General features: G+C 37.2%; 1 protein-coding gene across 2 annotated transcripts in view; it reads right to left on the bottom strand.

Moving 5' to 3' along the window:
• Window positions 1–12,780, bottom strand: part of FCHO2 (FCH and mu domain containing endocytic adaptor 2) — a 131,366-nt gene that overhangs the window by 71,865 nt on the left and 46,721 nt on the right. For both annotated transcript variants that reach the window (XM_047778081.1, XM_047778082.1), the window contains exons 7-8: window positions 7,007–7,105; window positions 6,176–6,272 (exon numbers count right to left, since the gene is read on the bottom strand). In XM_047778081.1, coding sequence (XP_047634037.1) covers window positions 6,176–6,272; window positions 7,007–7,105 — 196 coding nt within the window. The remainder of the gene's footprint in view (window positions 1–6,175; window positions 6,273–7,006; window positions 7,106–12,780) is intronic.

Raw genomic sequence — 12,780 nt, 5'->3', positions numbered from 1 at the left:
GAGCGGTGTGGAAAGATGATCACGAGATTTTAATTTTTTTTAACTATATATTCTACCCTACACTTAAAATAATATACCTAATGTAGAAGATAAAATACTCCAAATATCTATAATAATTAATTTCACATCTAGGCAGTCGGACTACAAGATTCTCATTTTCCCCTTTTTGTTTGTGGCTCCTTGCATTTTATGTCTGGGGCTTTTTTTCTATTTGCATCTTCAAGGATAGCATAGTCCCTGGAAGTCCTCAAGTGGAAGCTATAAACCTATATTATCATATAGTGAAAATATAGATAAGCTTTGCAAAAAGTCTTTTATTGAAACATATTATACACTGGAGAACTTTTTTGCTTTTTAGGGCTGTACCCATGGCATATGGAGGTTCCCAGGCTAGGGGTTGAATCAGAGCTAAAGCTGCCAGCCTACATCACAGCCACAGCAACACCAGATCTGAGCTGTGTCTGTGACCTACACCACAGCTCATGGCAATGCCAGATCCTTAACCCACTGAGCGAGGCTAGGGATCAAACCTGCAACCTCATGGTTCCTAGTTGGATTTGTTTCCACTAAGCCACGACGGGAACTCCTACACTGGCCAACTTTTTAAGTTATTCTTCTGTTCCTTATAAATGGAAACTTGCTTAACTTTTATGAATTATAGTTAGCATAGAGCAAAATTAGCAGAATGACTATAGGAAAATATAAATATAAAATATTTCCTATAAATAGGAAATATTTTAAATGTGGATTTTAATCTCCTTTTGCAATTAGAACACATGAGAATGGACAGGAATACTAAGATAATGTCATTAGAACAAAAGTATTCAAAATTAGAAAACATCTGTTTATTCATTATCCTTTCCAACCACAGGTGCTTTGATACTCAAAGCATCCACTTAAATGGCTCAAATACCAGAAGAGTCAGGCAGTATAACACTTAAAAAGTAATAACAAAAACAGTAAGGAGGCTTCTCAAAAAATTAAAATAGAACTACCATATGATCTAGCAATTCCACTTCTGCATATTTATCTGAAGAAAATTAAATCACCATCTTGAAAAAAAAATATCTGCACTCCCATGTTCAACACAGCTTTACAGCAGCAAAGACATGGAAACAACCTAAGTGTCTACTGACTGAATGGATAAAATGTATTTTATATATATATATATATATAATCAAAATAGCCATAAAAAAAGAAGGAAATCTTGCCATTTGTGACAACACAGATGTACCTTGAGGGTATTATGCTAAGTGAAATAAGTCAAAGAAAGACAAATACTGAATGATCTCACTTACATAGAACCTAGAAAACAAAAAACAAAAAAACTGGACTTATAGATACAGCAGATACAGCAGATGGGGGGCCTCCCACTGGACAAAATGGGTAAAGGTGGTCAAAACATACAAACTTTCAGTTGTAAGTCCTGGAGTTCCTACTGTGGCTCAGCAGTAGCGAACCTTACTAGTATCCATGAGGACACAGATTCAATCCCTGGCCCTTCTCGGTGGGTTAAGGATCCAGCATTGCCACGAGCTGTGGCAGAGGCCACAAGTGCGGCTCGGATCTGGTGTTTCTGTGCCTGTGGCGTAGGTCGGCAGCTGCAGCTCCAATTTGACCCCTAGCCTGAGAGCTTCCATAAAAGACAAAAAAAAAAAAAAAAGTCCTGAAGATGTAATTAATACACAGCATGGTGACTTTAGTTAACAATACTATATTAACAATATGATACCATGTATTTGAAGCTGCTAAGAGAGTACAGTCATCCCTCATTATCCAAAGGCAACTAGCTCTAGGACCCCTGCAGACACCAAATTCCAAAGATGCTCAAGTCCCTTTTCTGGCATAAGGCAGAAAGTCCTCCATATGCATGGATGTGGAAGCCTCAAAGAGAGGGCCAACTGTATTTCTTAAAAGCGCTTATCTCAAGAAAAAAACTGTAACTATGTGTGAGAATAGATGTTAACTAAACTTACTTGGTAATCATTTCCATATATACATATATCAAATCATCATGTTTTATACCTAAAAGCTAATGCAATGTTGTATCAATTATACCTCAATAAAAAGGTAACAACAAAAATGACACTGTATATAATAAGTAGTATAAAATAGTTTCAATGAATAAAGAAAAGAGTTAAACCCTCTCAAAGTGTTTGATTTACATAGGAGAATTGGAAACAAAGTTACAGGTTATATCTTTCAACATACAACTGAAAAAACATTCATTTTTCAGTGCAAGAGAAATAGGTGAACTTTTATTTATACTAGGTTTTTTTAAGAATTAGGCCTTTATGGGAGTTCCCGTCGTGGTGCAATGGTTAACGAATCTGACTAGGAACCATGAGGTTGAGGGTTTGATCCCTGCCCTTACTCAGTGGGTTAACGATCTGGTGTTGCCGTGAGCTGTGGTGTAGGTTGCAGACGCGGCTCAGATCCTGCGTTGCTCTGGCTCTGGTGTAGGCTGGCAGCTACAACTCCGATTGGACCCCTAGCCTGGGAACCTCCATATGCCGCAGGAGCGGCCCAAGAAACGGCAAAAAATAAAAATAAAAAAAATAAAGAATTAGGCCTCTAGGAGTTCCCATTGTGGTGCAGTGGTTAACGAATCTGACTAGGAACCCTGAGGTTGCGGGTTCGATCCCTGGCTTCACTCAGTGGGTTGGCGATCTGGCGTTGCCATGAGCTGTGAGCTGTCGAAGACACGGCTGGGATGTGGCGTTGCTGTGGCTCTGGCGTAGGTCGGTGGCTACAGCTATGAGTAGACCCCTAGCCTGGGAACTCCATATGCTGCGGGAGCAGCCCTGTAAAAGGCAAAAAGACAAAAAAAAAAAAGAATTAGTCCTCTTTTTAAAATGTGTATCCCACAGGACTAAAACCAGCTTACAAAGGAACTTATCCACCAGAGGGAGCCCTTACAAAACAGGAGAAAAAAATGTTAACAGCAAAAATAGTATACACAATTAAAGGTCTGAATACATTTCGCAAAATAAAATCCTTTAAGTCCATCAATTCCCCACAATCACATGTGCTTTTTTCTGAGAAACACAGAATGTCCATCATTGTAATGTGCTCCCTCTAGTGCCCATAATCAGAACAAATACATACAAGAAAGAGCTGTAACCAGCCGCCCACAGCAAGTCATCTAAAGAATAATCTTTTCCATTCCACCCCCACACCACTCCTTTTCCCCACCCCTTAGTTAGTTCTAGGATCATTTATTTTGAAAATCATTCACCTATATATACGACATCAATAGTCATCCTGAAAGTCACCTAATTCTGGGATTAGTAATTCTAGGAATGCCCATGTCATCACCAATCTTGGCCTGCCTCTTAGCATTTAGTTACAGAAACTTCCTATGTGTCTTAGTACATGTCTTGAGATCAGTTAAATTTATAAACAATATCTAATAGTAGCTACCTATTAATCAGGGATGTATTAATTTCTGGAAAATAACATTTATTAAGTACTCAATAAATGCTACATGATTATCTCATGTAAACCTCACAACAACCCAATGAGGTAGGTACCATATAATCCTCACTTTACAGATGATGGCATTGAGGACTATAGGTCTCACTGGTAGTAAAGAATAGACCCCAAACTACAGGGCTAAGTTCTAGAAAGTGAACTTTTTCTTAACTGTAGATTCACATACAGTTTAAAAAAAAAAATACAGCAAGACCCCTTGTAAACTTTGCCTGGTTTCCTGCAATGAAAACATTTTGCAAATGTATATTGTAATGTCAAAAACAGGAAACTGATAACTATACAATCCACCAACCTTACTCATAGTTCTGTATAAGGCACTTTTAACCAGCCAATACACATTTGCTTTTATTCCATCAATACTTCTAAATGCCCTCTGTAAAAAAATTGGGTTGTTTTTATTTCTCAACTGGTCTTTACTTATAATTTAATCTTTACAATGAATTTTAGTGTTCCACACTATTCTGCAGTTACTGTATTTCAGCATCTTCATTCTCTTGAAGTATATAAACTTATTTAGTTCTATTTTTCTTTTCTGGCCACCTCAAGGCATATGGAGTTCCTGGGCCAGGGATCAGATCCAAGCCGTGGTTGCTGCAACATCCAATCCTTAACCCACTTCACTAAGCCAGGGATTGAACCTGTGTCCAGCACTCCAGAGACGTCACTAATCCTGTTGCACCACACTAGGAACTCCTCACTTAGTTCTATTCTAATTTCTTCAAAGCATAGGCATGAAGGTCAAGGATCCTGAAATTTAATCCTGGTATTCTGCTATGTACTTAGTTTAGGCAAATAAATTAACCTCTTAATATTTCCCTCATCTGTAAAATGGGTATAATAGGACCTACTTCTACTTCAATAAGTTCCTGAAGATCAAAGTTCGCCTGCAAAGCAGTTGGCATAGTACACACACAAGGTGAGAAATCACCAAGACTTTTCTAATAGTAAATCCATCCATTCCAAACTCTCAACATTCTAACTTCACAATATATGCCCATTTGTTCATTCTTTCAACAAAAATGTACTGTTTACACATAAAGATAAAGGTACCTACCTGTATACAGAACTTTTCTGCTCAAGGACACAATTATTAAAATTTAAGGTAGGAGTTCCCGTCGTGGCGCAGTGGTCAACGAATCCGACTAGGAACCATGAGGTTTCAGGTTTGGTCCCCGCCCTTACTCAGTGGGTTAACGATCCGGCGTTGCCGTGAGCTGTGGTGTAGGTTGCAGACGCGGCTCAGATCCCGCGTTGCTGTGGCTCTGGCGTAGGCCGGAAGGATGATGGAAATGAAATAATGGAAAGACATTAACCGACTGGGGGAGGACAGATGCTGAAAAGCCTTTTTTGTGTGTCTTTTTAGGGCCACACCCATGGCATTTGGAAGTTCCCAGGCTAGAGGTTGAATTGGAGCCTCTAGCTGCCTGCCTACACCACAGCCACAGCAACACAGGACCAGAGCCACGTCTGTAACCTACACTGCAATTCACAGCAACGCTGGATCCTTAACCCACTGAGCGAGGTCAGGGATCAAACCCGCATCCTTATGGGTACTAGTCAGGTTCATTACCGCTGAGCCACAATAGGAACTCTTCCTTTCAAGGCTTTGAGTCTAAGTCCAGAATCTAAATTTCATTCTGTCTATAATGAAAAGTCAAAGATTTTAATGAGTAAGCAGTTATAAGTTCATAATCATGTAGCCATAACATCAACGTGCTCTAACAAGTAAAAATATTCTAGAGAAGAAACCTCCACTGTGCCAGTATTTAGAAACCTGCTGCTGCAATCAATCAGGTAGGAAGAGCAAGCATGGAAAGAACATTTGAAGGGGAAAAAAAATACTACCATAATTGAATCAGTACAATCTGAAACTTAAGAAAATGTGGGGAAAAGGAGGTGAAGATGATTTAGCTTTCAAGTCCTAATTCTGTGAACTGCCCCAAAGAAAAATGGCTCCCAGACTTCTCCACAAAGTACTTACTTATTCATTCCCCTGACTTTCAAACCTTATTTTAACTTCTTTACTGGACTAAATAATTTTTACCTGTGGAGTGAAATAAATATCTTGCAAGAATGTGGTATAACTAATAAATAGGTTCAAGAAATCTAGAAGACTCTAAGTTGCTAAGCAGGGAAAGGAAATGGTACTTATTACACTTGAAACACCATAATTAGCTTATTAAAAGTGAGATTAAGGAAATCTGTGATCATTTGTTTACAAACTAGGAACCAAGATTCCTATACTCAGTGTCTAAAACAGTACCTGGAATACTGTTAGCACTCAGTAAATATTGAATACGTATGTGAATGGGAAAAGAAAAAAGCTATTAGATTTTAAGAAAAGTCTCAGTGCTCGGAGGGCTCGATATTCTCCCCCACTCCTTCTCTTACGAAAATGTCCTTCTATTGCTAAATCTACTTTTGAAACTATAAATAATTCTAATATATTAATTTAGTAAAGGTATGATAACCACTTTAGGTTAACGCTAAACTATTAAGTACTAAAGGTCAAAACAAAAATCGAATATACCATCAAACACTAAGTAAATGATATCTGAAATTGTACACAGATTTTAGATATCTCCCAAGCTACATTTTGCCATTTTGGTATTTAAAGGCAAACATATTTGTTACTGGATGAGAACCTGAATATGTTTCCTTGCAGAGTTTGTCATCTTACCAGGTCTTTCCTTGCCAGTGCCTTTTGACTCAGAAAATTTTTGTATCAAGCTTTCAACTGTAGTGTTAGCCATATTATTTATAAATTCTTCATGGACCTATTAAAATGAAATAAAGATGAATTTTTATCACTTTCCATAGATAGCCTGACTGTATTTCAGACAAAACTTACACAAAGCAATCAAAATTCATTACACCAAAATACGTATTTTCTGACCCAAAGCCTTTGAGAACTTTCATTTACCTAACACACTCTGTTTCCTAACTTACACTGTTAGAACTGTGGATACAAACCATTATTTACATGCACTCCTTAAAATATAGCCTCATAGCCTTAGAAGTCAAGGCAGTGTCCTGTTTCCATCTTTGAGTGTTTTAGAGACAGAAATCTTATAAATAAAACTTATACAATGATGAAAATAGTTTTAGAACTTTAGTAACAAAGAATAACAGACTTCATCTTTCTCTACTATATTTGAATGCACTCCAAATGTCATTTATTAAACCTCTTTTATATTTTTGTAAAATGTCTAAGCACAAGTTCTATAACTTATTGATGTTTCTATTCTAAATTTTAAAATAGTAAAACCTTAAAAAAGAACTATTCAAAGAATGGTAACTTTTATATAAAGAAGACTGACGTTAATTTTAAAAATTAAGTTATCCTTGATAGCCAAACAATAAAAAATCCAGGTTATCTTATATTTAATATACCTAAATACATATTCTTTGTCAGAAACAATGCAGTATCATGTTATGAGTCTGGATTTTTAAAGAGTTATAAAAGAACATAAAATTCTTATGAATCAGTTCAACAAGAGTAAAAACTTACCTGGCCTATTTGCAAATGAATTTCCTTTATAGCATTTGACAAGGATCCTATAATTTCCTTTATGTGAATGAGATGAGTTTCTTCAATATCTTGAAATTTCTGGGTAGCAAATACAAAAAAGTACACAAACACAGAAATAGTCTGAAATCAACACTTCTTAGAAGTCATCTTAACATAGCTAACCAAATCTAGCAAGTTACCATTACTACAATGTTTCTGGACAAATGAGTCTAGTGAACATAGTAAAATAATAGCATCAAGAAATTTAACTTTTTGTTAGGCAACTTCTCAGGCAAATATGAATTTTTTCAGAATTAGAAGGAACCAGAAATTAAAATCTATAATCATGGTCAGAAAATTAGAAAGAGACCCAGAGGAGAAGAGTGTCATGAAAACCAAGGGAAAAGCATTTCAAAAAATGAAAAACAATTAGTTGGCTGAGCTAAAACTACAGTTTACTTCTTAAGACTTTACAATCTAACCCAAAGACTTTCAAAATGCCTAATTCTTGAAATGTTAATACAGAGTCACTGAAAGAGTCTGTGGTCAAAGAAATCTGGGAAAGCCTGAATATTCTATCTCAGCAATTCTCAACTGAAGGTGGGGATGATTAAGATGACCTGGGGAATGTTTTCAAACTACAAAACATATGATCCTCCATGACTACCTAGGAAATGAGCTGGAAAGAGGTGAAAAAGTTGCCTGGAAAACTCCCAGGTTATCTGATATTTATTCCTGGTGGGGGGACAATGCTAGACTTGGCTTCAAATAAACATACTAAAAACTGAAGAAACACTAAAGTAACAAAACTAGTTTCACTCCGCTTAATCTGATGTCTTCCAAATTTCTTTGACCACACAACCCTTTTTTCTTCTTCTCTGAGTATCTATTAATAACTCATAGAAGAATAATTTTCCTCAAAACAGGATTTGGGAAATGCTGAACCGGCCATTTTCAAACAAAGATACAACTGTCATTTCCACTGCACAAATCTGATTACCCATTTTCTTGCCAAATCACATCAGTTCCAAAGAGTAGGCCAAAATGTTTGCTATGTTTTCCTGGTTAGTTTATCAAATTAAATTCCCTCACCCCATATATAATGTCCAATTCTCTTCAGCACTGAGTTACATGATCAGAAATCACTAAGCCAAATGATCACATCCGTATCTGTGTAAAGGGTCTGAACTTTAAAAAAAAAAAACTCAATAATGGTGAAATCATAGTTTTGGCAGTAATGCGACAACAGTCTAAAAACTTAAATCAATTTTACTCACAAGGAATGTGAGTTAAAATAGAGTACTTGCTTGTCTTGACTAATTTTGCCAAGACCAATGAGAATACCAATACTGTAAGATCCTGAATTACTCTTCAGAACTGAGCAGCAAGAACTACCACATGATCCAGCAAACCCACTTGTGGGCATATATCCTGAGAAACCCATAATTCTACCTTTCTGTTTTTTCAAATTAAATAACTGAAAGGCAAAATTTTCATAGAAAATTAACAAAAGTAAATGCCTTACAAATGAGCATTCCTAATGATTTAAAAGATAAAAGAGAACTTGCTGAAATCTACACTGACTGTGGTTGCTATAGAAATTGAACTTTTAAAATTTTATTTAATATGGTTGATTTACAATGTTGTTAATTTTTTTGTGTTAATTTTATTTAATATGGTTGATTTACAATGTTGTGTTATATATATACACACATTCCTTTGCATCTTCTTTTCTATCATAGCTTATCACAGGATATTGAATATAGTTCCCTGTGCTAAACCGTAGCACCTTGCTATTTATCCATCATATATAAAAGAGTTTGCTTCTGCTAATCCCAAACTCCAATCCTTCCCTCCCCTATCCACCTCCTCTCAAGACCGATCCCTTTATCTGTGTCTATTTTTGTTTCATAAATATGTTGATTTGTGTCATATTTTAGATTCCACCTATAAATGCTATCATGCGGTATTTGTCTTTCTCTTTCTGACTTCACTTAGTATGATAATCCCTAGGTCCATCCATGTTGCTGCAAATAGTATTATTTCATTCTTTTTAATGGCTAATATGCCACTGTGTGTGTGTGTACCATATCTTTTATCCATTCATCTTTTTTTTTTTTTTTTTATCTTTTGATGGACATTTAGGGTGCTTCCATGCCTTGGATACTGTAAAAAGAGCTGCTATGAACATCGAGGTGCATGTATCTTTTCGAATTCATTATTGTCTGGGTATGTGCCCAGGAGAGGACTGCTGGAGCACACGTCAACTCTATTTTTAGTTTTTTGAGGAACCTCCATACTGTTTTCCATACTGGCTGCACCAATTTACATTACAATTACATTACAATTTACATCAACAATGTAAGAAAGATTCCCTTTTCTCCACACCCTCTTTAGGATTTATTATTTGTAGACTTTTTAATGATGGCTATTCTGACCAGAGAGGTACCTCATGTAGTTTTGACTTGGATTTCTCTAATAATTAGCAATAATGAGCATCTTTTCATATGCCTATTGGCCATTTGTATATCTTCTTTGGAGAAATGTTTATTTAGGCCTTCTGCCCATTTTTCAATTGAGCTGTTTATTATTGAATTGTATTAACTAGCTGTATATTTTGGAAGTTAAGGCCTTGATGGTCGATCACTGGCAATATTTTTTTCCCAGTTTGTAGGTTATCTTTTGTTTTGTTTATGGTTTCCTGTGCTATGCAAAAACTTATAAGTCTGATTAGGTCCCATTTACTGTCATTTGTATCTATTATTGCCTTGGGAGGCTGACCTAAGAAAACATCTGTATGATTTGTTGGAGAATGTTTTGCCTATGTTCTCTTCTAGGAGTTTTATGGTGTCGTGTCTTATGCTTAGGTCTTTAAGCCATTTTGATTTTATTTTTTCTGTATCCTGTGAGGGTGTGTCCTATCATTACTGATTTACATGTGGCTGTTCAACTTTCCCAGCATCACTTGCTGAAGAGACTATCTTTTTCTTCTTGCATATTCTTGCTTCTTTTGTCAAAGATTAATTGTTCATAGGTGGGTGGGTTTATTTCTGGGCTCTCTATTCTCTATTCTATTCTGGGCTCTATATATCTGTTTTTGTGCCGATACTATAGTGTTTTGATTACTATAGCTTTGTGGTATTGTCTGAAGTCTGGGAGGGTTATGCCTCCTCTTTTCTTTTTCTTCAGAATTGCTTTGGCAATTCTGGGTCTTTTATGGTTCCATATAAATTTAGGATGATTTGTTCTAGTTCTATGAAAATGTCATGGATGATTTGATAAGGATCACATTAAATCTGTTAGAAATTGAAACTTTTTATCTCATTAGAGTTGAAGCCTCATTTAACACAATTAACTAAACCCTTCTTTAAACATTAAGATTTCCCAGTTGCCATGACATTTCCCAGTTTTCTTCCTTCTCTGGCTTCTCCTACTTGAATTTTATCATCTCTTCCTCTCCCAAACTGACAACAATGAACTCTCAGAGCCTGGCCCTCACTTTCCCACACTATATCCAAAGGTGATATAACTATGGCTCTGTGTGACGACAAGACCCTCTTTTATAAAGGCCCAATCCCTTATTCAAAACCTTTGGGACCATGTCCTTTAGAATTCAAATACTTTGGATTTTTTAAAATAAAGATAACATGGAGTTCCTGTCATGGCACAGTGGCTAACGAACCCAACTAGTATCCATGAGGACATGGGTTTGATCCCTGGCCTCACTCAGTGGGTTAAGGATCCAGCGTTGCCATGAGCTGTGGTGTAGGCCACAGAGGTGGCTTGGATCTGGCATTGCTGTGGCTGCGGTGTAGGCCAGCAGCTACAGCTCCAATTCAAGCCCTAGCCTGGGAACCTCCATAGGCCGCAGGCGCAGCCTTAAAAAAAACAAAAAAAATTTTAAAAAGATAACATGGTGTTGTTACCATGCATCTCATAAGACTACCAGCAGGACCAACAGTGGCATCCATTTATCAAACACTAAAGGAAAACACACATATTCAATCTAAGCAGGACAGAGACTATAAGCAGCCTTATAATAACAGTTCAAGTCAAGTTTTGCTCCCAAATGAGTACTGGAAAAAAACTGGTTTTCACGGCTTTTGGAGTTCAGAAGTGTGGATAAGGGACTACTATGAACATTATGACCAGCCCAAATTACTGAGATCCTCCAAAATGTGATGTCTCCACTTAGGTACACACAGCTCAAAATAAACAGGTTCAAAACTGAACATCTGATCCCCTTGCTACCCCCCTCAAACTAATGGCTCTTTATGTAGCTTTTGCCATTCATCTCTATCCACACAGGCTTACAAACCAAATCCTGGAAGGGATCTTGAATCCTCTTAGAATTCTCCCATCCACCCTAACCCTGCCATCTCCAAATGCATTCACTTCTGTCCTTCTCCAGGGCTACCACACTGACCCTCATCCTTCTCACCAGACAACTACACTGCCTTCTGGTTTACAGGACTCATGATTCTCCTTTGGCCTCACCATAGTCCCTTCTTCATGAAACTGTCAGAAAAGGCTTTTAAACTGCAGATAAGATCGTGTCATATCCCTGCAGACAACTTCATCAGTGTTTTCGAACTGCTCTTATAAGAAAAACCTAAACCCTTACTAAAGCCTGATCCTTGACTATCTCCCTCCTTTTTTTTCCGGTTTTTTTTGTCTTTTTAGGGTCGCACCTTCACATATGGAAGTTCCTGGGCTAGGGGTCAAAACAAAGCTGTAGCCACCGGCCTACACCACAGCCACAGCAACCCAGGATCCAAGCCGAGTCTGCAACCTACACCATAGCTCATGGCAACGCTGGATCCTTAACCCACTGAGTGAGGTCAGGGATGGAACCCACATCCTCATAGTTACTAGTCGGGTTCGTTCCTGCTAAACCACAGTAAGAACTTCTTGACTATGTCTTTAACTTCACTTCTAACCACCATCTCTCCTTACTCAGTGTTAGTAGGGATGTTTTACTTTCTAGAGTGTGACAGCTCTTTTGCACCTCTGGGTCTTCATACCGATGGTTCCCAATGCCTGGAAGACTTTTGCCCTAGAATGAATCTTTTTCTGATTCTTCAGTCTCAGTTTTAAATGTCACTTCTCCAAAAAGTACTTCCTAACTCCCTAATCCAAATTAGGTCACCCCTATTATTCTATCTCATGGAAATCTGTTTTTTTCCTTTGTAATACTTAAAATAATTTATACTTTTTATTTAAGCATATATTTCACATCTACCCCTTCCTCTATACTATATACTCCATGTAGAGCAGAAAGAATTTGTTTTATTTACATATATACTGTATACACTCAGCATCTAGCACAGTGCCTATAACATCGTAAGTAAAGATGGATGTACTACACCTGCACACAAGCAAGTAAGCCTTTCGGTTTCAGAGGTGTGATTTATTCACCACTCTAAGTAAGACGACTCCTTACAGTCCAAAAGTAAGATTCATAAAGTCCTTCTTCACACTTACATAGTGCCTACCATGAGCTAGGAACAGTTTTAAGTGCTGAAGAGATAAACAAATCAATCCCTGTTCTCACAGAACTTACATTTTAGTAGAAGACAGATAATAAAAAATATGGGTAGAAGAGCCAGTGTGCTTCACCACATTTCTAGTGGCTCAGATATGATGACTAAAAATGTTCTAAGAAGGAGTTCCTTTACCAGCCTCAGTACCAGAGTGAAGAGCCTGACCCAGGATGAACAAGAAACATGATAAGAAATAAACTCTTGCTATTGTAAGCTACTGAGATTTGGGGC

Source organism: Phacochoerus africanus, chromosome 4 (genome assembly GCF_016906955.1).
Source record: "Phacochoerus africanus isolate WHEZ1 chromosome 4, ROS_Pafr_v1, whole genome shotgun sequence".
In the NCBI taxonomy this organism is placed as follows: Eukaryota; Metazoa; Chordata; class Mammalia; order Artiodactyla; family Suidae; genus Phacochoerus; species Phacochoerus africanus.
Note: the sequence above shows the minus strand (reverse complement) of the source record. Positions and strands in the feature narration are given on the sequence as shown.